This window comes from Miniopterus schreibersii (genome assembly GCF_964146895.1).
Source record: "Miniopterus schreibersii genome assembly, chromosome: 20".
NCBI lineage: Eukaryota > Metazoa > Chordata > Mammalia > Chiroptera > Miniopteridae > Miniopterus > Miniopterus schreibersii.
This window is the reverse complement of record NC_138122.1, coordinates 18,665,318-18,689,059: the sequence shown is the minus strand read 5'-3', so window position 1 is coordinate 18,689,059 and position 23,742 is coordinate 18,665,318. Positions and strand designations below refer to the sequence as shown.

At 51.3% G+C, this 23,742-nt stretch overlaps 1 protein-coding gene across 1 annotated transcript in view; it reads left to right on the top strand.

The window, feature by feature from the left end:
- Positions 1–23,742, top strand: part of MYO18B (myosin XVIIIB) — a 170,055-nt gene that overhangs the window by 87,588 nt on the left and 58,725 nt on the right. Inside the window, exons 30-34 of the mRNA XM_081122587.1 lie at positions 3,268–3,391; positions 4,105–4,305; positions 7,990–8,100; positions 12,132–12,236; positions 17,196–17,348. Coding sequence (XP_080978713.1) covers positions 3,268–3,391; positions 4,105–4,305; positions 7,990–8,100; positions 12,132–12,236; positions 17,196–17,348 — 694 coding nt within the window. The remainder of the gene's footprint in view (positions 1–3,267; positions 3,392–4,104; positions 4,306–7,989; positions 8,101–12,131; positions 12,237–17,195; positions 17,349–23,742) is intronic.

Below are 23,742 nucleotides of genomic sequence, written 5' to 3'. Positions count from 1 at the left end.
AGTTCGTTATGGAGGGCCAAGGCAGCTGAGCGAGGGGTCCCACCGCCCCGGTTCCAGTCCCAGCTGCGCCTCTTTCTAAGTGGTGTGACCTTGGACAAGTCACTCAGCCTTTCTGAGCCTCAGAGAAAACCCTCAGGTGGGGGATGGGAGTGCCCCCGTGGAGAAGACCGAACGATGCAGCTGGTCCATCCAGTTGGACTAAATCCTGGTTCTTATGTAGCCCTGTCGTGGAACACGGGGAAGTGAGACAGGCTGAGGCCACACATCGAGTCACTGCCGTTTTCACTTAGGGTTTAGACTCTCAGGTCATGTTAACGATTCTGGCAGGGACTGGACCTTGTGCACACTGGTTGCCGTGGGGATGCTGTCCCAGCTGCCAGTGGCGGAGGCTGGACCGAACCAAGTCCACATTCGCGGTCTCCCTTACGCAGAACCCCCGCCCCTGCGAAACTCCGGTCCCTGGACGCCTTGGCCGTGCGCGAAGGTGTTCAGCTCACTGGGCGAGAGGAAAGGTGTGTAGGGCCCTGTTTTGAGCTGGACGAGCCCTCCTGGAGATTTCCTACGAGGCAGGCAGAGGAAACTCAGCCTCTTATAGAGGGTCCAGGATAAAAATACAGAGAAACGTTTGTGTGTATGCCAGGCCGTGGTTTTGCTCTTTGCTAGAGATGGCAAGCTGAGTTATGTTTGCGTGGAGTGACATAGCTTTTGAACTTGATCTGCAGTAAACACTGTTCTCTTCTTGATCCCTGAGATTTCTTGAGCTGGCTTCTTCATCTGAAAAAAAGAAAGAAAAGATCTTTTGGGGGGTTGTTAGCTTGCCCTCCCCAAATGAGGGAGGGAGGTTCTCTTCTTACTGATTCCAGGTCCTCGTGGGTGCTCTGGCTGAACCTTGCCCTCGCAGTGGGGAAAATGGCTCAGTCCTACCTTGGTTATTTCCTGCGTGGCCTTGTCAGATGACACTTCCTCTCTGGGCTAGAGCGTCATTGATGTTTTAGAGGAGTCCCCGGACTCCACCTGCTACTGAATGGCTTCATCGGGCCCCACCTGTAAGGCAAGAGGCTTGGATTCCATCGTCCCCCAGGATTTGCCAGCTATGCTGATCTCGGCCCTCGTCTGCGGGCTCCACTCCTGCTCTGAGAGGCCTTGTGGAGGGGTTCAGCTCTGATGGGTAGAGGGTCTGCCCCTGGAATTTACACAGCCAGAAACTTCCATCTCTCTGGTCTTTCCCTCACCCGCTTGGGTAGAATCCCTCATTCCAGGTACGTAAGAATCTCCCCGTGATGTCCACACTCCGAGGTCCCCATTGCTTCACACTTACACTTTCTCCTCTCGGGACTTACACCTTCCCTGTGGTCCCCTCTACTCTGCTACCATCTCTTGGCAGGCGTTCATTTGCGTTCTGATGCTAATTGCAAGTAGCAGCCACTATCTTCCCAGGTGACTCCGTGTTTTCGCAGGAAGCCAGTGAGGGCCATAGAAGTCTCCGTCGAATGGTGAGGGAGAGATCTAGAGGCTCACAGAGCTTCCTCAGCTCTCTCGAAATTTCAACAAATTTTGGATGCAGCTGCTTCCTTAGTTTGCCGTGCCCAAGATGGAAGGGTGTCTCCACGCTGGTAGAGTTTCCTGTCCTGACAGTGGCTTCTGAGTTCAGAGTGATCCTGAATGGTTCCACCTGGGGGAGGCAGGGGGGCTTCTTATTGCCACGGTTACTGCATGGGTCACAAAGCTCGGTTCCGAGGGCTGATGGAACTCCCAGCTTGCTTGCTCGGGGTAAGGCCTGTGCTGGGCTCACTGCCCCCCACACTCACCTGAGGCTGGACCACACCTGTCCCTAGTGGGATGAAGGGTGTATGCAAATCCTTCTGGCCTCAGGTGGTCGGTCGGTGTAAAAGTCTGTAGGAGCCGTTCTTTGGCATGAAGTGGCCTGTTGAGTCAAGGACTCTTTTGAAGCATCAGTCACTGTCTGGCCCCCCCGTCTTTCCCCCTCTGTCCCAGGGCCTGGTCAGGTAGGTGGACTACTAGCTAAGACAGCAGAGAACTGGGCCCACTTCCGCCGCTTTGGAAATTTGGCCTAATGAATCGCTCCGCCTTTCTTCTGTAGAATGGATGTGATAACATGTTTTTGCCGAATTGTTAGAAGGGCGACATGGACCCCAGCCCAGGCCTGGCACTTTGGGATTGATGGTCATTATCATCACAATGCTTCCATCCAGGGGCAGCCAATAGTGCGTCTTGAGTGATGTCACAGCAGCCGGTCAGAAAGCTCCTGGGCAGTTCCACTAGTAGGGCTCCTTCGCGTGACCCATGATTGGCTTTCTCAGGAGCCTGAGGCTCAGAATGACCATCTAGTTATTAAGGGACATTGGATAATCTTGTAACAAGGGAGAACTTTTCACCAAGACCCAAACCCCATGCCGTGTTTGGCCATTGCGGTCGCACCAAGCTCCCTGGAGCAGTGGCCCTTTCTATGTGGTCCGAGGGCAAGTGGCCAAAGTCACAGCTCACTGAGGCTCGGCAGAGCCACCTCTGCTGTTTCCTCATCTGAGATAGGGATTGACGGCTGAGACAACCACATGGAATGATGTCCAGTCCAGGAACTACTTCTTCCCCAGTGGTCACCATCCGGGAGGGGCAGGTGGGCCTCAAATGAGCCCTTTCCTCATGCCTGGATGGCCCTCAATAGGACTATTGTAGTCTTTGTGTTATCTGCTGGGGAAACAAATGAACACAAGATTGAATGCACAGATGCCCAGCATTTTACCAGCAATTACCATGCTCTAATGTGGGTTGTAAGTGCATGAGCCTGACAACATCATGTAAAACATGAAACGCAGGGCATCTCTCGTTTGTGTGGATATCTACAGTCATCTGCTCATCGGTCAGTGGTCATTAGACAGCAAACCGGGGCCTGGTAGAGGTCAAGGTTCTTGGCATATACTGGAAAACCAGGTAGATCAGATTTTTCTATGTATGTTTTTATTTTATTCTCTGTATATAGGTTTATTCTAATTTTTATCTCTCTATATTTTTATCACATTTTAAATAAGCACTCAGTATTTTTGTGAAAATTCTATGTAAACCCTAAAAAGTGCTTTCTGGTACCCAGATTCTTCCTACCTTATACCTACAACCTTAGGCATCAAGGAAATCCTCCACCATTCCCCCCGCCCCCAGTTCTCGGCAAGCTAGCTGTCTCTGCCCAAACCCTCTCCTGCCCTGCCCCAGGTGCCCCACCTCTGTGCCATGACATGTGTTCTGCTTGAACAGGTTTGACATGCAGCTCGCCCAGGCCCTGGGTGAGTCAGTGTTTGAGAAGGGACTCCGAGAGAAAGTGACCCAGGAGAACACCAGCATCCGGTGGGAGCTGGGCCAGCTCCAGCAACAGTTGAAGGTAAGAGATGGGAGGCGTTGAGCCCCCTTGGCTCTTGTTCTGTGGATCTCAGGAAACCCTACCACATACCTGCTGTGAATGGCAACAGGGAGGGAATTCTGTGTAGGCGTCCTGGCTGCTGGCCATCTGGAGTCCACCCTTGAGGTGTGAGAGGCTTAGCACAGAAGGAGTTAACTGTAGCCCCGTCCAGGGGCAGTGCCCTGTCCCATGCAGGCTCCGGTGCAGAGGGGCTTTATTAAAATATGATATAGGCACTTGACTAGGCTGCTCCTCACCCTGCTGTGGCTCCCTGTTACCCCAGGAAAACTTCTAAAACTCGGCCTGGCGTGCAGCTTCTTCATGGTGTAGCCCAAAGTTCTTGGACCCTGCAGGTGACTTTCTAACCTGGGAGAGTCATTTCTGGACACTCCGCCTCCCTGATCCATCTTAGTCTCGGCTTCAGCAGGTGCACAGCTTACAAGTGGGGCAAGCATTTCCTTTATGTACCTTGAGGTCTAACTCCAGGGACAATGGCAGTGCTCTCCTGTCCCTGCCTGTCTGTGCCGTTCCAGAGAGCAGCCCTGGTGTCCCACAGGGGTGCTATGAGGGGCTGCACGGCTGAGTGGAGAGGGCATGCACTGAAAAGTGGAAAGCACCATCCCGCAGGTGGTAGAGGTGAATCTGGAGGGGGGTGGTCATGTGACTCCTGATCTCCCTTCCCTTTGTCTCTGCAGCAAAAGGAACAGGAAACCTCGAAGCTGAAGCAGGAGGTGGAGATGCTGCAGGCCCAGAAGCGGGAGCTGCTGGCGGTGCCCTCTCTAGGGCAGAACAGCGTCGCTGGCTTAAAGGACAAGCTCTGGAAGCTGGAATCCAATGCCCTCGAGCAACAGCAGATCCAGAACCAGCAGGAAAACACCATCAAGCAGCTGGAGCAGGTAGAAAAGCTGTCCCTTGCCAGCTCCAATGCGAGGGAGGTTATTAAAATACGACGTGGGCACCTCACTCTCTCAGCTGCTCCCCATCCTTCTGTGGCTCCCTATTATCCCAGAGAACCTCTAAACCCCTAGGTCCAACTTTCATATCCTTCACGATCTAGCCCGTTGCTACCTTCCTGCAGGCCTCAGTGTGCCCTCCTCGGAGAAGCCTGCCCTGATCACCTTCTTGAACACAGCCCCACCTCCACACCAAGTTCTCTTTCCATCTCTTTAGCGGGTTTGTCCTTCACGAGACCTGCTGCCATCACATTCGGAAGTATTTTAAAAATGTGCTCAATGATACTATCTTCCCCCATTAGGACGTAAGTTTCAGGAAGGCAGGGTTTTTGTTGATCCTGCTTATCAGGACATCTGCAGAGCTTAGAATGAGGCCAGGTGCCTAGTCGGTGTTGACCCATATCTGACATTTACTGAGCACTGTCTGTGTACCAGACTGCCCCCTAAGCTCTCCCCCTATATCATCTCATGAATTTTCACAAGAACTGTATTTGGTGAAATATTAGTATTAATTGCCCCCACTTTACAGATGTGGAAACTGAGGCTCAGAGGTGTGGAGAGGTGGTAGGGATGGGATTTGGGGCCTGTGCCATGTGACTCCACAGTGCCTTGAATACCTACTATGTGCACACTGTCTAGGAAGATTGGAGCACTAGTCTTCAGGAAATGTAAAATAACTAAGGGGACTATGGCAGGAATATCAAGTACTCTAGCACTAGCACACTCAACGATGTACCAAATTAATATTTTATTTGTCTGCTTGTTTGTTTATATGCCCACTTTGTGCCATAAAGAATTTCAGGCAGCTTGTAATGTGTATGAAAAACAAAATAGAAAAAAATATAAATAGAACAACTTGAACCAGAAAAACACAAATTAAAGTAGACGCTAAGGAAGGGTGGGGACAGTGTATTAATATGCAGATATGCAAAATATGCAATCTTACACACTTACTTGTTTTAGCTCTAAAATTCCTGGCGGCCACAGAGAGAAAGGAAATGTGAGTTGCATGCCTTTTATTACCCTCAAGATAAAAACACACCAGTGTCTCAAGGGGAAGCAAGGCTTTTCCTGATGCTTAGTGCTAAAGAAATTTCTCATGCAGGATTTCGTAAGGGACCATCATTTTGAAGAGGTTTGAAAGCTGGGAACCCTTTTGCAAGAAAATCTGACCAGGCAGCACAGTTATGTAAATCAGGGAACTCTGAGCAGCTCTGATGAAGTGGGGGTGAGGGGGTGGAGGGTGGGAGTGGAAAGTGGAGAGGGAAGGCTGGGGTGCCAGCCCTTGCTTCTCGCTTACCTCCACTCCATCAGGATGGGTCCTGCTGAGTACTGAGACCCAGGTGTGGAGGGACAGGGCCTGGAGCAGTTCAGGAAACAGCTCTTTAACTCACTCGGTCAACCGGTATTTATTAAGCAGCTATTTTGTGTCACACACAAACCAGGCGCGGTCTCTGCCCTCCTGAGCTTTACAGTCGTGCTGAGTGTTATGGGAAAGTGTAACTTGTAGATCTGGTCTTGGGAGCTCGGTTGGGGAAACAGTCAGGGAAGGCTTCCTGCGGGAAGTGACATCTGCCGAAGCTGAAACCTGAAGGGTGAGGCCGAGCTGGCTGACCAGGAGAAGCCCAGGCAGGAGGAACAGACTGCGCGAAGGCCCGGAGGCAGGACAGTCAGGTGGCCTTTGAGGAGCTGTGACATCCCATCCAGATGCAGTCCTCACGGCAGCTCACTGTCTCTATGACCTTGGGCAAGCTCTGTTTTCTCTCACTTCCCTCTCCTCATCTGTACAATGAAATCGGAGCCTTGTCCATCCCCTGGCTTCCCCCCCGCCAACCCCATGAATCCGTAAAGGTTCGTGCAGGTGGGGGAGCACCTGTGTAGGACATTAAGGGACATGGAAGATGTCGCCACATCGCAGAGCAACCGGGAGTCAAGAGTAAACCAAGCTCTTTGGCAAATTGTGGGACCTCTTTAAGGTGCCACGGGGGGGGGGCCACTCGGTGCTCAGAAGCAGAAACGTCCTACAAGGACCTCAGGGACCCGAAAGTGAACGCAGCTTCCTAGTTGCCCACCCTTACCTCACGCAGGAGGCGAGGCTGACTCAACTCCTTCGTTCATCTTTAGCCTCTCCCATAACTTCTGAGTGCGTGGTGCCCTTGTAGACACCGGGGAGATATTTATTGATGACAATATAGCGCTTTTTCCCGGAGATTTTATGTTCGCTCATATAAGCCTGACAGAAATGGTATTGCAGATGTCAGGATTGTCCAGGAGGCTGGAAAGAAAAATGAAAAAGAAATATTTTATTTACTAGCCTCAGCTCCTCATTCTGGATTATCTTGCCATAACCCCTGTCATTTTAAGGAAGGCGAGGAAGGAAGTTGACATTTAAAGTGACCATACTTTATGCCAAGAACTGTAACAGGGACTCCTACACACACTTATCGCTTTACCTCTTTGCCCCAGCCCCGCACAGCAGAGAATATTATCTGCGCTTTCAAAGACCAAGATTGTTTTTGTTTTCAGCGTAATCTCCACGTTAGGGACAGTCACCGTAACCCTCGGAGACCACGGTGCCACGCGAGGTGCCGGGGCAACGTGGTAACTGGTCAGAAAGAGTTTCTACAACGCAACCCACGGTATTGAGTCCCAAGTGCTTCTCCACGGACCCCTAGCATTGAAGAGCGTAGATAGCTGACGGCTCAAAAGAATAGGTTCCTGGGCCCTCTGCCCCGGAAATTCCGATTCCATAGGTCTAGGGCGAAGCTCTGGAATTTAAATGTTAAAAAAATGTACCAGGTCGTTCCAATGTGCCAGGAAAATCTGAGAAGCAAGAGCTTGGGTCCGTCTCTCAATTATCCAGATCAGGAAAGTGAAACCTTGAGCTAGAACTGGGACCCATGACTTCTGCCTTGGATTTCAGAACCTTTCATGCAACATGGTTTCGGCGTCCCCCACAGCTCTTGGCCTGCTCTGAGCAAGTCTGGGAGGCGCTCATTTGTGAGGTGACTCCTTCGTGGGAGCACTGCTCCTCTTGGGTCAGGCTCCCAGGAAGCCCTTTCTGTTGGCAAAATAGCGGGGAGAGAGAAAGTGATGTTTATGTGCCGAGCACTGTGCTGAGTGTTTTACACGGACCATCTCATTTAATTCTCATAAGAGCATCCTAAGAAGGTGGTTTTCCACGGGGAAGGGGAACCGATCAGAGACAAAATTGTCCGAGGTAACGTCTCGGGCCAGTGATCTCCCTCTCCAGGCTTTCTTATCTCCATAAATAAAATTCCATTCCTACTATCCATCCGCTCACCTATCCACCCATCCGGAAACCCAGCACTGATCTCTGCGCCAGGGACAGTGACAGATGTTTCATCTTAAGAGTGTTGAGAAGGATTCTGAGGCTCCATGGAAACTCAGTAGAAGAGAGTATGACAGATTCGTGATGTCTGTTATGACCACGGATAGGGGTAGAAGCAGCATTTGGGCTAATCACTTATTATTTCTGACCACCCTGGGTGCCTCTCAGCCATGCACTCCAAAAAATGAAACATGCAGTTGGAATGCTCAGGATGGCACGGAGGGCCAGGGGCGCGGGTGCGGGTCGCCCTCATGTTCTGTCCTTGCTGCCCCCAGCTCCGCCAGCGGTTTGAGCTGGAGATAGAGCGAATGAAGCAGATGCACCAGAAGGACCGCGAGGACCAGGAGGAGGAGCTGGAGGATGTCCGCCAGTCCTGCCAGAAGCGGGTACGTACGCAGCCAGTACAGCTGTGCCCCCGGGACCGGGCAGGCCCAGGCCTGGTGCCCTCTTCTTTAGAGTGAGGGGGGTGCAGGGCCTGGGGACAGACTCTTTGGGCAGTCACCTGAGACCTTAGCTCCCTAAGTGCTTTCAAGGGTACTGGGGCAGGAGTACCTCTCTTAAATAGGACCCAGAAACTTCCAGAAGCCCCTGGAACTGCCCAGCATAATCGCCCCAAGATTTCTGCCAAGAGCCCATAATGCCGTGTGGCTGACGCCTTGGGTAAGGACTTGTGTGTTTCAAGGAGCACCTGGCTGTTTCCCTTGAAATAATTTCTTTCATTTCATCTGAGCTCTGCAGGCATTTCAAACAGTGCACAAGAAAGCAATACGTCCTTGAAAGCCTAACACCTAGAAACCATCATTATTACTATTTTTAAATGTTCTTTCATCTCTCTCTCTCACTAGACACACACATACGCGTTTGTAGAGAGCGGTTTACCCGAAGGGGGAGAGGTTGCTTTGTGGCCTCCTGTTCCCTCGGCAGTTTGTCCTGGGCTTCCTTCCGTGTCAGTAAACACAGAGCTAACCTGCAGGTTTAATGGCCTAAAAGCAGTTGGCTGTAGGCATGTGCCCTGATTTATTAACAAATCTCCTGTGGTTGGACGCTGAGGGGGTTTCTGATTTTTCTGCTCTTAACACCGATGCTGAGATGAATATCCTTATAGATGCACTGATCTGAATATAAGATGGATCCTGAAAGTGGAGTTGCTGGGAGGCTTTGGGTCGAGCCTCCTTGCGTAGGCGTCACTCCAGGGCTTCGCTGGGTCTCGTGTGCCCTGGGAATCTCCAAGGAGGAGCCGAGTAGCATTTCCCGGAGTTGACTCCTCTTATGAGCTCCCTAAGCAGTCTCTCTGCAGAGAACTCTGGACTGGAGGCTGAGAGCCTGAGTGTTGGGGTTCGTTGATTTGAAGCTTTGCCCTTTGAACGTAACAACTGTGTGATATTGGGAAAGTGACCTGAAACCCTCAACTTCAGCTAAAATCCATTCCATTCCTTGGATGCTGGCTCCCTACCCAGCTCTGGTCACTGAGAGCCAGTTCATTTGGAGTCACAGGGGCTTGGTCTAGTCCCAGCTCCATCAACAACCAAAGGTAGGACTTTTGAGAAGCCACTTAAGCTCGCAAACAGCCTCACTTTTCTCATCTGACAAATGGGCTCATAATGCCTTTGAAGACTCGAGGAAGGTGCAGATGTGGAAACGTTGCAGAGTTTTGTAATGTAACCCTCATTCGTTGGAGATGAAGACTGACACTGATTTCTAGGCCTCCGGGCCTCCAAGGGGAACCAGGGAACAAGCTCAGTGCTGACTTGCTCTTGGGTGTGATTCATCCATCAAGAGAAGGCGGATGCCAGGACTTGGCACCCTGCAGAGCCCACTGTGGAGTACCTTCCTGGGCAGGGCAGGAGGGGCCCTTGGTGACTGTCAGGACTTCCACGGGAGACAGGAATCCAGCTGAGCATGTCCTGGGACAGGTCAGACTGCCTTGACACCCTGTCATCACTCCAGGGAGTGTTTATAAGAACTGGCCCATTCTGGGCATCTGCTCTTGGTCTTGCTCTGAAGGTTCCCATGGCTCGACTCAAGGGGCCCAGCGTGTTCCCTCTAGAACTTCCCAGGGCTGGAAAGAAAAAAGTCACTGATTTGGGCTCAGCCAGACCTGTGTGCCCTTGAGTGAGTCTCGGAACTCCCCAAGACTCTGTTTTTTCATCTATGAAATGAGAGGAATGATAGGAATGATAGGACACGTTCTACCTTCCCTACGCTATCTTGAGGATGACATAAAAGAAGGGAAAGTGTCTTGTAAACTGTGAAGTGCTGGACGTTATCACCAAAGGACCAGTTTCTGCTTGTTTTCCATTATTACCTATTTGGGAGAAGTGAATGGCATTCTTTGAGCACCCACTGGGCACCATGTGCCAAGCTGGGTTCTTAATGTCTATCAACTTATTGAGTCCTCACAAGGACTCTGTTTCTACAGGTGAAGTGACATGCCCAAGGTTCCCCAGCTGGGAAGGAGCTGAGCTAGGTTTCGAACTTAGGTCTGTCCGACTCCAAAGCCCGGACTCTAACCAAGACACAAGATTTTTTTATTGTTCATTTTGCAAATGTTTGAATTCTGAAAAGCCATTTAGGAAGCACTTGATAGAAGTCAACCTTGGGCAATGCCTCTTCCCTTAGCACTTCCTGCACAAAGCCTCTGATAAGTCCTGCACTGAAGAACCTGTTAACTTGGTGGTTCCCATACTTATTCTAGCATGGATTTCCCTGTGCATGCTACCTGTGAAGAGTGCATGGAAACATTCTACAGAACACACTCCAGAAAACTTTGCCTTGCTCTATATATAGTTTTTATTATTTTATATATTTTTTTAAAATTTGTTTTAGCTGTTCCCGCCTTCATTCTGAAAGCAGATGTGAGTGGAGTGCCTTATATATCTCTTAGAAGAAAGTTTTGAAATGAACTTGCTTTCTACCTAAGTGACCATCAATCACTATTTTTTTCCTCTCCACCGGTCAGGAGACAGAAGCCCTCAGTCCCTGCCCATGTGCCCTCAGGTGAAGGTTGCGCCTCTCCTGGTGCATCCCAAGGGCACCTCAAAGCCTGAGGAGGGCCCTGAGCCCGGGCCCCGGTGAGCATGAGGTGTGACCCCTACCTTGCTAGGCTCTGCTGTGGACAGATCTATAAAGGGAGAGAGCGAGGTGAGGGAAAGAAAGCTGTTTTCCTCCTTATGACCGACACTAACACTGACTTTGTCTAGTGACTGCTCTTCTCAGTCTCCCTCACCGTGGCAGGAAATCAATCGCTAGCAACTTGGGCAGGAATGCTGATGGCTGGCTGGAGTGGCAGTGGGCCTGGGGCCAGGAGACCGATACGAACTACTCTTAGCAAAAATTGACTTCAGAGTATGCACTTTGGAACCTCTCTCTGACTCAGTTTGTCCATCTGTGAAATAGGGCCACTGAAGGCACAAGGGACAGAAGGCGGATGAAGGAGTTAGATGTGTATATGAGAGAGGCTGGTGGGGATTCACGCCCACCGGGAATGCCTGGCTTCGCTGGGTGAAGGCTGAGAAACCAGAGCCGCCTGTAAATTCAATGAGTTCCTTGTAGCCAGATGTCTTAGTCAGTCCAGGCTGCTATAACAGTATCATAGTCATCTACTACTCACAGTTCTGGAGGCTGGGAAGTCCAAGACCAAGGTGTCTGGTGAGGGCTCCCTTCCTGGCTTGCAGACAGCCACCTCCTCGTTTTCGGTTGGGGGAGAGAGAGAGAGGAAACAAGCTCCCTGGCGTGTCTCCTCTTATAAGGGCACTCATCCCATCATGGGGGCTCCACCCTCATGATGTCATCTCAACCTGATTACCACCTAAAGGCCCTACTTCCAAACACCATTGCACTGCGAGGGGGAAGGTTTCAGCAGGTGACTTTTGAAGGGACACAAACATGCTGTCCCCAACACCAAATAATCTCAAATGCAACTGTTTTTTTTTACTGCATCATAGTATGTGTGTGTGTATATATATATATATATACACACACACACACACACACACACATATATATATTTAATAAGGGAGGCAGATGCATTTTAATACGTTGGATATAGTGCCTTGCAGAGCCTAAAAAATTCAAGAGTGCGGAGACTAATAAATACTCAAGCCAGGCCATGGCACAGGAAGGAGACATCTGTTGGGGAAAGGATAGGGAACCGGGGGGTGGGGCTTCACAGTGAATGGTAGGGACTCCCCAGAATTGACCAGCTCTCCCCATAGTTGTCTGGCTCCCAGGCTTTTAGGCTCCTGAGTTCTCCAACAGAGACGCCTGCTTCTAATTGCCAGGGCAGCCTCTGTGGAACTGGGTGAAGGGCCTGGATCTCCACATTGTCCCCTCCTCCTGGGGAGGGTCCCTGCCTTGTGGGATTTGTCCAGAGGGAGCTCGTTTCTCCTGCGCATGAATCTGCCCTCTGTGCCCACAGCTCCGCCAGCTGGAAATGCAGCTGGAGCAGGAATATGAGGAGAAGCAGATGGTCCTCCACGAGAAGCAGGACTTGGAAGGCTTGATCGGCACCCTCTGTGACCAGGTAAGGGGGAGCCACCAGCAGACACTCGGGAGAACACGCTCCCTGCCTTGGTGGACTCGGGGAGGCCCCCTGGAGGGGTCTTTAGGGCAGGACAGGCCTCCACCTGCTTCTCCCGAGCACCCTCTTCTTGACCAATTCTGTCACTGTCTACATTCACTGGCTCTTCAGAGGGGACCTTCTGTGGTCCACACTCAGCAGGGTTCTTAGAAGAACTCAAGAAAATAAAGAGGGTGGGCACAGCCAGAGTGACAGGCGGGGTCGCCCTGCCATCAGCAGCCGGTGGAGTGAGCATACGGACAGCCGTTGCTTTAACGGGGTGAGTGCGAATGGCCCCTGTGCCCACAGCTGGCTTCTCGTGAGAACAAGGCTCTTGCCAGAGGCAGCCAGGCTCAGAGGGGGGCAAGTGTAGCCTGAAGCCCTAGTGGGGCCACTTCTGGCCACACCGCTGCGGGTGAGCTAGTGGGCAGCCTGAGCTCCTGGAGAGCACGTTGTGGGGTGGCTGCCATCCCTGCGTGTTAGCGTTCTCTCCGCAGCACTGGGGACCTTATGGGTCACATCGTTCTCTGTGGTGGGGGCTGTCCCGTGCATGGCGGGGTGCTGAGCAGCATCCCTGGCCTCCACCCATAGATGCCAGCAGCCCCCGTCCTAGCTGTGACAACTAGAAATGCCTACAGACATTGCCAGGTGTCCACTGAGGACAAAATGAACCCCCACCCCCACCCCCGCCTTTACAGAGAACCACAGCTGTCAACAGGCAGCCGGCAGGGCCCAGAGCCAGCTCCGGACTTGTGTTGGGAGGAATCGCTCTTCCGTCCCCCGAATAGTCCCTTTTCTGCCTGTGCACCGCTACATGAAACCCCAACATCGGAGATAAATTCCCAGCACTTCTGTTCATATATTATAAGGGCTTTTTTTTCTCATGTATTTGCTTAAGATGCACTTTCTTTTAATAATCTTTATTGTTGAAAGTATTACAGATGTCCCTTTTTTCCCCCATTGACCCTCTCCACCCCAAACCCCACCCCTAGATTTCACCCCACTGTAGTGTGTGTCCATGGGTTATGCACACATGCATATCAGTTATTTGGTTAATCTCTTCCCACCCCCAGCCCCACGAACACTCATTGTCTTTTCATTAATAATGGCCTTTACCATGCTCACCTTCCCCGGTCATTTGTTTGCTCACAAAGGAATGGGGGCCGCGTCCAGTGCTCATCCAGAGCAGCCAGGCCTTGGACAAATAGGTGCTCATGTATTTGAAAACAAAAAATGGTGCATTAAATGACAGAATCCTGCAAAAGGACCAGGCCACCTGTAGCGGTAGGAGTGAGAGTCAGAAGCGGAGAGAACCAGCAGGACAACTGCGTCATCTTCCTTCCCTGGGTCTCCTGTTTCTCCAGCTGAGCAAAACTGGGGCCACCCAAGTTCAGCACGGCTGAGGCTACTCGCCCTCTGGCACCAGCGCAAAAGAGCGCAGCCCAGCACCCGGCGCTAGAATGGCAGTCGGGGGCCAGTGGGGGAAGGCTGCGGGTTCAATCCCCTGCAGCCCGTTTGAGAAAACAGAGCAGGTCACCCAGTAAAGGGAGGTGTTTACAAATATTGTTAAAATGAAGGAAATTTCACGAGCCAAGGGAAGGGAACTTTAAATTTCAAAAAAATATATATAAATGCTAATGTTGGGTTAGTCAGCAAGCTGGAGCCTCCCAATACACTACCCCCGTTTGATGGTTTAAGATGTTTTTAATTAAGACACTTGCTGAACACATGGGAAAGTAGAATGACTGAGATAAAGGATGTTTATGCACCAGGCGCCCGGGGGTCACATAAATGAACATTTTGCCCCTGTTTGAGTCAGATTTTTCAAAGGAAACGAAACATTTCACAAACAGTTGGCGGCCCCTTGGTTTCCATTCCTAATCTCCCTCCCCTCTCTCCTTCCCAGAGGAAACCCTTGTCCTGAGGTCGGGCAGTGAATTCCTCTGCGCTGTAAGTCTGTCCAGCTCTGCCGCTAATTTACTGTGCAACCTTCAGCAGCACCCTTTCTCTCCCCAAACCTCAATTTCCCCATCTGTAAAGTGACTCGATTACCCCTAACACCTGTTCCAGATCATATTTTTAAAGCGCTCAGAGAGTTCTGTGACCACAGACATTTGACAACTGCCCCCAAACAGTCTGCCTTTATTATTAATGGCGAAACAATTGAGGTTGGACCACAGTTTCCCACAACAACACTAAACATTATTTAGATTTATTGGTTAATTATTCACCAGTTTTATCTAAATTCGAATCTCTGTGCTGTAAAATGTGAACTTGCAGAATGACATTTATTTTCCATTAACCTAATGAGTCCTTGCCCCAACCCGCCTCTCCTGTAGTCATTCATTATGAAGGGGAGGGTGACTTGGTCTGAGGTTTCGCTGTGGATTTTGTTTGCAGTGGAAAGGAGGTGGTGGCAGCTTTTTCAGGGTCTTTCTGGCAGAGGAGAGAGGGTAGAATCTGAGCCATCCTGACTGCATGGTCAGTGCCAATATCTGCAATGTACCTGATGCCAACTTGCCCCACAGGGGAGAGAATTAAAGGCACATTAGGATGTGTGCTGAGCAAAAGCAGACACTGAACTAAGGGAGATGCCAAGCGCGCTGCTTGAATGATCCCGGGATAGGACCTGGGCTCAAGTAAGTTGGGATTCGGGTCCAGCAGGCGCCGTGTGGTACAGGGGTTAGAGACCTGCATTCCAGGAGGACCTTCCAGGTCATCAGACAATACTATAGCCCTTCATGTTTGTGCTGAGCTGCCTGGGTTGAACCCCCTGCACAGCCACAGCGTGACCTTGGGCAGGTCCCCTGCCCTCTCCAAGTCAGTGTCGTCAGCTGTACCTCCGTTTCCTGCCCTCAGGCTAATCACCCAGAACAGAATATCCAAGATTGTTTCCCAGCCCTCCGTCTGTGCTCACACAGTGCCTTCTGCCTGTGGGGCCCTGCCCTGAATCTCACCAAGCTGGGTCCTACTTACATAAGACTCTTCCCGATCCCATCCCAGCCCGGGGCTGGATCATGCCCCTTGGCGCTCCCATGACTCTTTTAAAGAGCAAAACATACCCCTCTCCTCATATATTTTACGAAAACGACCTCTTTGCAGTCAGAAAAGTTGGGTCCATATCGTAACTCTGCCACGTATTGGTAGGTCTGTGATCCTGGGCAAACCCCTTCGCCTCCGTAAGCTTTAGTTTCCCCATCTGTGAAGTGGGGCTGATGACACTGCACAGCTCAGAGATTCTCACGGGGACTCAGTGGGCTAATTGCCATACGGTGTTTAGAACAGTGTCTGACACTTAGCCTTCTATCAATGTACGCTCTTACCACTTTTATAAAGGCAATAATAATGTTAATAATAATAATGTCTGTTGTTATGAGGTTGTCACAGGAGTTAAATGTAATGACATGTGACAAAGGGCCTGGCACAATGCCCAGCCCTCAGCTCAGCTCCCCAGGTGAGAAAATGAATATATATGTGTAATAGATATTATATGTAATATCATATTACATATAATGTCCAGCGTTTATAACTAAAAGTAATACATCTGAGAACAAAGAGGCTATAGTCTAAGAACCCACTCATCTTTTCAAAGGATTCGAAGCTGGGGGTAGAGAAAGTAACGCAGAATCTGAAGGAGGACCTGCCAGGTCATCAGACAATACGATAGCCCTTCATGTTTGTAAAGCCCTCCGACCCGTTATCACATCGGCTTTCTGTCTTATCTCAACACAGAGGACAGGGATTTTTTTTCGTTTTAACCTGTTCTTTTATAGTCAAGGACACTCGGGTTCAGAGAGGTGACCTAACTCGGCCAGAGTTACCACTGCTAGCGGGTGGCGAGCGGGGTCCAAAGGCTCGGCCACCTCCCTCTAAGTCCCACATTCTTTCTAGACTGTCCCCGGGAATGCTGAGCACTGCAGGGAATGGTGCTTGGCGTAGAGACCCAGACGCCGGGTGTGTAGAGACTGAGTCCCAGGCTTGAGGCCGCTGGGCCCCGGGTTCTGTGGCCCCTTCTGATCCGTGGTGACCTGCTCTTCCCTCTGGCCTCCTGGAGAGAGGGGCGCTGTGGGTTGCTTTCAGGGACGTGAACTCAGTGTCGTCAGCGCTCTGTTTTCAGGGGAGACCGCGGTCTCTCGGGCTTTCATGTCGACGAGCCCCTGTGTAATCCTGTGTCTCCCTTGGTTTGTCTGTCTGTAGTGTTGTCTATGGGCAGTTGTCACCCTGCTGGTGCCAAGTTCAGGATGTGGCTTTGGGATTCTGGGGGAGGGAATGTGCTCACCTCTGTAGGAAGTGACCTCATCAGCCTGTCCTTAAACTGGCAAAGGGGACCAGCTCAGGGGACAGAAAAGCTGGATATAGACCTTGGAAAGCGCCGCAACAGTTTTTAATACTATTTAATGCCGTGTGACATCTATACAGAGAATTCACCACATCCCATCCATGCAGCTCAATGAATTTCCATAAATTCATACAACCAACACCCAGATTAATAACATTAAGAACCCCCAGAAGTCCCCTCCTGCCCCCTCCAGTCACTAACCCTCTAGGGTAACTGCTGCTCTGACTTCTGCCAGCAGAGGCCCTCACCTGACCTGTAGGCTCATGCAAGGTGAAGGGAGGCCACAGTGATGACTGGGGCCAGGGATGAGACAGTGACTCCATCCTTACAGGCGGTAATAGCTCATATTTGTGCCTTTACTGTGAGTCAGGCATTAGACTAAGCACATATTTAGTTTTCACAGCAGCCCCGTGTGCCTGATGCCATTCCCATTTTGCAGATGAGGAAACCGAGGCTCAGGGAGGAAAAGCGTCTTGTTCAAGGTCAGAGCAGGATTTGAACCCAGGGAGCCTGGTTCCAGAGCACGTAGACCCTGGCCACTGCTTTGCTGTCTTAGCTGATGAGGGCCTTCCCTTGCCTTTCAGATCGGTCACCGGGACTTTGACGTGGAGAAGCGTCTCCGGAGGGACCTCAGAAGGACGCATGCGCTATTGTCGGATGTGCAGCTCCTTCTGGGGACTATGGAGGACGGCAAGGCGTCGGTCAGCAAGGAGGAGCTGGAGAAAGTGCACAGCCAGGTGGGTGTCTCGGGGTCCCCTCAGAAGTGGGCTGGGGAAGCGTTGCAGCCCCTGGGGGAACTGCTCGCCCTCCAGGTGTGACACGGTGCGGTGCTGAGCTGGGGTGGGGGACAATGCCGGGGCTGGTGGAGGTGGTAGATGAAGAGGAGGGGTTTGGAAATGCCTGGGAAGTCTCGTGCCCTTCTTCAGGGCTGAGCAGGGCGCATCGGGAGGGCTTGGGCAGATCAGGGCCCTGGGGCAGGATAGCTGAGTGCAGCGAATGCGCGCCTTCGCGAGTGCCTGCGTTTGCGCCTACGCGGGAGCGTGCGTGCACTGACTACCAGGGCTGGGTATGAAACTAATACTAGTGCTGATAATGCAAAGCCTGTTTCTACCAACAATAACAACAAATAATAGCCATTTGACTGCTGTTGAAATGCTACTGATACTGATCATGAAATTATGTTGATCACCGCTGCCTATATTACCTACACAGGGTGTCGCACTGAGTCCTCAGGAGAGCTGAGGGAGATAAAGATCATCTTCTCCATTTCACAAGCGAGGTGGCCCACCCATAACCCACAGCTAGAAAGTGGCAGAGCCAGGATTCAAACCCAGGTCTTCAGGCCCCACCGTCCCTGGCTGCCTTAGAGGAGCCCTAGAGAGCTGGGTCTGAAGGCGATTGGGAGGTGAGGCGGGGCTGGCGTGACCTCAGGACAGTGCTGGTGTGGTTTGTGCCAGGTGCAGACAGTGTGGTCCAGGGAGGCAGGTGTTGAGAGGAGTCAGTGGGTCAGATCCCATTCGGCGGTGGGAGCCTTTGGGAGAGAGGTCCCCGAGTGGAATGATGTAATAAACACTTAGGGCTTGGGAGGCTCAGAGCCCCACTGGGGGTGTTGTGCCCTTGCATTTGGTGTTACCCCTAAGTCACACTCCTCTCTCGGATAAACCATTGCTGCGCCAGGCCTCGAACCTATATTCCCTGACTCCAAACCCAGCCCTCGCCCCTCTTCCTTCTGGAGAAGCTCCTGACTGTCAGCAGATCCCCAGGAAGGCAGCGGGAGGCAGCAGAGCCTAGCTCCAGGCTCTAGAAACAAGATCTAGAGCTCCCGCTGCTCCTGTCTCTGGTGCCGGTTTCCCAACTGTAAAAGGAAAGGTTTCAGATAGAGATTATTAGCTGAAGTAGGAAAGCTTTTTTTTTTAAGAACTAAATTCCAGACTTGATTCAGATTTTACCAGTTAGTCCATGAATGTCCGTTTCCTCTGCAGGATCCAGCCCAGGGCACTGCAGGGCATTCCATTGTCATGCTCGCCCAGTCTCCTCTGATCCGGAGCAGTTGCTTAGTCTTATCTAGTTTTTCATGACTCTGGCAGTTTTGAGGAGTCCTGGCCAGGTATCCTGTAGACTGTCCTCCAAGCTGGGTTTGTCTGGTGTTTTTCTCATGATCAGACCAGGTTTATGGGGTTTGGGAAAGAACAATCCAGATGTGCAGTATTGTTAAACCGGAAAACGCGTAAAGGCCCTTCTCCCTTGACCATTCTATGATTCTTAGCAGTTTCCTTAATCAGCTCACTGTCTTCTTGGGGGACCACCCATCTGGCTTGTCCACCCCTTCCTGGTTTTAGTTCTGTGTCCTGGGCCAGCCCTCAGCCTCAGGCAAACCTGGGCAGTTGGTCACTCTGTCCTTCCTGTCTGTCTGGCCAACCAGGTGGGTGGTATACTCTGAGCCTCAGGTGGGCAGAGACGTCCATGGTCTTGGACAGGGGCCAGACATCCAGGGGTCATGCAGCCCTTTAGCAGGGGGCCCTGTGCTCTGCCTGCCTCTGACCTGGAAATATTCCCTATACCACACCGTCCAAGCTCCCCCCTGCCCCCCCCTTGCCACAGGTGAATGTTCTTGAACAGGAACCATGGTGGTTTTGTTCCCCCCCCCCCCCCCCGCCCCCTTGTTTTAGTGTTCATGAGAAACCTCCCTCTGCTGGGTTCAAATGTGTGTTTTTGGGAAATAGTGGTATTTAATGAAGGCGCCTTGGGCTGAATCAAAGAGGTTCATTCTTCTGAAAGTCTTTCTCCCCAGCCTCTGCATCCGGCTCCTATCAAAGGGAATCCACAGCCTTGGCTTTCTGTTGCTGTTGTCATGGAAATTGTTACAAGGATGGGATCGCGTGGACCAGAGGTCAGGGTACAGTTGCTTTGTCTCCCAGCACATGTGTCCCGGATGTCAGAGTCGGAGCTAATCAAATAAAGCAATGGTGACATTGGGCATTGCCGCGTCTCCTCTCCGATGAATGGCATTTGTCCTTCACCTGAAGGCTCTGGCGACAGAGGCAGGGAGAGCAGACAGGAGGGGGAAGGGAGAGGAAGCTAAGTTTGCCGCTGGCGGCGTCGTAAGTGCTGGGTGTGGTGCCAAAGGATTTCATTCTTCATTCATTCATTCATTCATTCATTCTGCAGCACCCACTGTGGGTCAGGCGAGGTGATAGATCTAGGTACGTAACGGTCAGTAAGTGCCCTCCCTCGTGGAAAGAAGACAAGCAAACCATAAGAATAAATAGAAATACCCCCGCCGTGATTCAGGTGATAAAGGAAATAAGAGGGGTCCTGGGTTAGGGGGTTGCGAGCGGTCTTGTTTAGCTTGGGTGGTCGGTCAGCTAAACTGCACTGTGCCAAGGAAAAGCAGGCAGGGGCCGCTACCTGCAGGGCCTGGAAGGCCTGGGTTTATTCCAAGGGTGGTGAGAAGCCCCTGGGAGAATCTGAGCAGAGAGTGACAATCCAATTCACGTTGGAGGGGATAACTGCTCTGTGTGGAGAATGGATTGAGGAGGGGATGAGTCGGTGCCCTGAGGAGGCTAGAGCTCCCTTCCAGGCGGGAGGAAATGGTCACCTGGATTAAGTGCTGATGGAGGTGGCCGGAAGGGACAGACTTGGGGTTGAAGTTGACGGGACTAGCAGATGGACTGGGTGGCAGCAGTAAGTGCATTATAAATAATCTTCCCTGGAGCCCTAGGAGGTCGATATTTCTATTTTGACCCATTTTACAAATCAGGAAACAGGCTGTGAGAGGTTGAGTGATTTCCCCACGAGCATACAGCAGTGTATGTCTGAAAGCTGCGAATGCCAACGGTTTTGGGCCCGTGCAACCTGGTCTGCGTCATATGGGTCTTATTAACAGTTGTGAAGCACCTACTGTGTACCAGGCTTTTCCAGGTGTCTCAGGATCCCCAAACTTGGCTGCTACCAGATAACTTACACCTTATTTATAAATCACAAATTTCTGGATCCCATCCCCACATATTCTTTTTTTTAAAAAATTCTAGGTTGGGACTCAGGATTTACATTTTTCAACCATCGCATCAGGGGATTCTGACGTTGGTACCTTTGGAAATTTGAGCACACGTGGCAGCCTTTACAGCTGCTGACTGTGGCTTCGGCTGAGCTGGGGAAAGGCTTACTCCATCAGTGCGAGCATGAGGGAATGTGTTTGAACGCACCTATTAGATAATAGCAGGCATTCGGCAAATATTGATTCGGCCTCCACTCCCGGATGAATTCGCGGCTGGACTGCAGGGGTGGGAGGAGACAGCAAGGTCCCTGCCCTCGAGAGGCAGGCCTAGGGGCACACGGCTGCCAAGCAGGGCGATGAGCCATTTATTGGGGTTCAGTGAAAGAGGATGCCCTTCCTTTAGCTGTGGGAAAGGAGCTGGTGGCTTCAGCTGTCTCTTTAAAGATGGAAATGAATTGCTGGTTAGTGAGATGTACACAGCCATTCTAGGAACCAACAGATCACAAAGGGGTGGAGGCCCGTAGATGCAGAAAGTATATTCCAACTTGCATGAAGTTCCTGGGGGTGAGAGCAGAGAGGGCACTGCCAGTCATTGAGGCTGGAGCTAGCTCGTGAGTGGTTTAGTGAGCCCAGCTAAGGAGTTGGGGCTTTATCCCAAGGGTGATAGGGAGCCATAGCAAGCTACTGAGCAGAGAAGGGCATGGTCAGCGTGCTTGAAAAATAGCAGGATTCCAGGTCTAGCTGCAGCACCGATGGGTGGCAAGCCAGGCTCAACTAGAGACATGGAAGGGTCCCCGAGACAGAGCATCTTCCATTCTGCCATAGGGCCAGATGCCCATGGCCCCACCATCTAGAATCCTGAGAAGATTATTTGGCTCTTTCTGCCCCATTTCCCTCCATAGGAGCCTTGGCTCTGTCTCAGTTACTACCTGAGGTTTAAGACCCTGAGGATAAAACACAGAGCAGGGTAGAAAAAATACACCTCTTTGGGTTCAAATCCTGCCTCTGTTACCTAATTAGCTGTATGATTTGGGGCAACTCACGCTGCCTTTCAGAGCCCCCTTTTCCTCATCTAGAAAGGGGGTGATGCTCCTATCTTATTAGGCTGATAGAAGGACACTAGACCACGGATTTGGGACAGTTCTCTCAGTTGAAAAGTATGAGACAGTATTTGAAGACGCAGAGGTCCCCACTGGTTCCCTTGCCCCGCTTTGGTTTCTGGGCACACGATTTTACAAGACCTCGTGAGACAGGTAGACGCGGCAATGTGTCGGGTTATCTAGTGACACCTGTTCCTTAGGAGCCAATTACTAATTAATTCCCATGGTACGGTTCCACTGGAAACAAACTAATCTGGAGACAGAAGCAATTCCAACAACCAAGACATATAATTGAGATAATCGCTGCGTATAAATAACATCTGTGAGCAGCAGATGCTGGCACCTGGCTCCGAGGAGAAAGTAGAGGGTGGCATGTGCTCCAGGGCAGTGGTTGCTTTTCTTAAAAAAAAAAAAAAAAACACCAAAAAAAACTTGATTCATGCCTTCGACCTTTGTCTCCTCCCCAAGGGAAATATGTTATTTGATTTTTGTTAGGGAAGCGTTTGCACTGAATTCTTTTGTTGTTTAATTAATTCAGGCCGGGGGCTGCATTCACCCCCTTCCTGCTGAGAACAAAGCTGTCACCAAGGCTGAGTCACTGTCCCCCCTAAATAGCTCTTGAATCCGTCCCTTCCTCTCTCTCCCCACTCTTATTACGCACCACCTGTATCTCTCACTGGGCGTTCTCTCAGTCTGCTGGCCTCTGGTCTTGTCCAAGCCATCTTTCTGCCGCCTGATCTTCGGAGACAGAATTTTAAAATGTAAATACAATCTTGGCTGTTTGTGTGGAAGGTCCCCCAGCGGCTTTTGATCGCCCCAGAATACAGTCCTGAGGATACAGACCTTTAAAAATGCACAGTTCGCGCCTACCCTCCTGGGACCCCTGACGGGCAGCTTAGAACAGCTTGGGGTCCCCTACACTTGTTCTCACCTCTCCACTTTTGCCCAAGCTCTGCCCTCTGCTGGGTTCTCGCTTCTCCCCACTGAAACCTTTACACCTCGTGAACATTTAGCCTCTGAGCTTGGGTCCGGGCATTGTCTCTGGGGGCCATCTCTGACCCCCAGGGGCTGGGTGAAGGCCCCACCTCTCTTCTCATGATCTCCGGGGTTTACCCCTCGGAGGGTACATATCGTTCTATCAAAATAGCCCCCCTTACTTGTCTGTTTCCCTCCTTTACCTTCCAAAGCCTTAACAGCAGGGACTGGGATGAGTACACATATGAGAAGACTTGCCCTAAATCACACCGGGGACTCGAACCCACAGAGTCTGACTTCAGTACCTGGGAGTATTGTCACCACCACCCGGAGCCCCCCAGTGCACTGCCTGTGGGCCCACTGCTGCCTCTGGGCTCTCCCATCCCTTCTGGAAGCCCCGAGGGCTCCTGTAGGCCCTTCTGTTGGGGGATCCCGGCTCAGGTGGGCCCGTTCGGCCCGGTGTGTCTGGGAGTTTCTAGACAGTAAACTCCCAGGGGCAGTTAGGCAATAGTCTGAGGGCCCTCCCCCCCATTAATGCATGGAAGACTGATAACCCTTGATTCATCCTTAGTGCCTTTAATCGAGACATCTGTCACCAGGTGTCACCCATGCTTCTGGGAGACATTGGACATAATGAGTGAGCTCTGGAAAAATGACCCTGATGGGAGTGTTTCGTGTGAGCGAGTGCCTTCAAAACACTCCTCCCAGCCAGGGACCACGGGACAAGCAGCCCGGGTGTTTTATTTGAAGAGGCTTTTTTTTTTTTTTTTTTTAAGATTAGGCGGAGTGAATTGATTCAATATTAACATAACCTCCTGTCAGCGCAGATGAAGACCAAATCGTAATTGGTTAACAACGTGGTGATCGCGGGCCCGCGCACCCCACAGATATTGACACTTGCAGTGCTGTGCTGAATGAAGGAGGGGAAGGCGGGGTTCATCACAGACGGGGTGGCAGCCCTGAATCCCCCAGTAGGACCTGTACAGTTGAGCCATGGAGAGCCCGGCCTCCAGAGCAGCGCAGCCATCCCCCAGGGTCCAGAGCGCTTAGATGTCATGG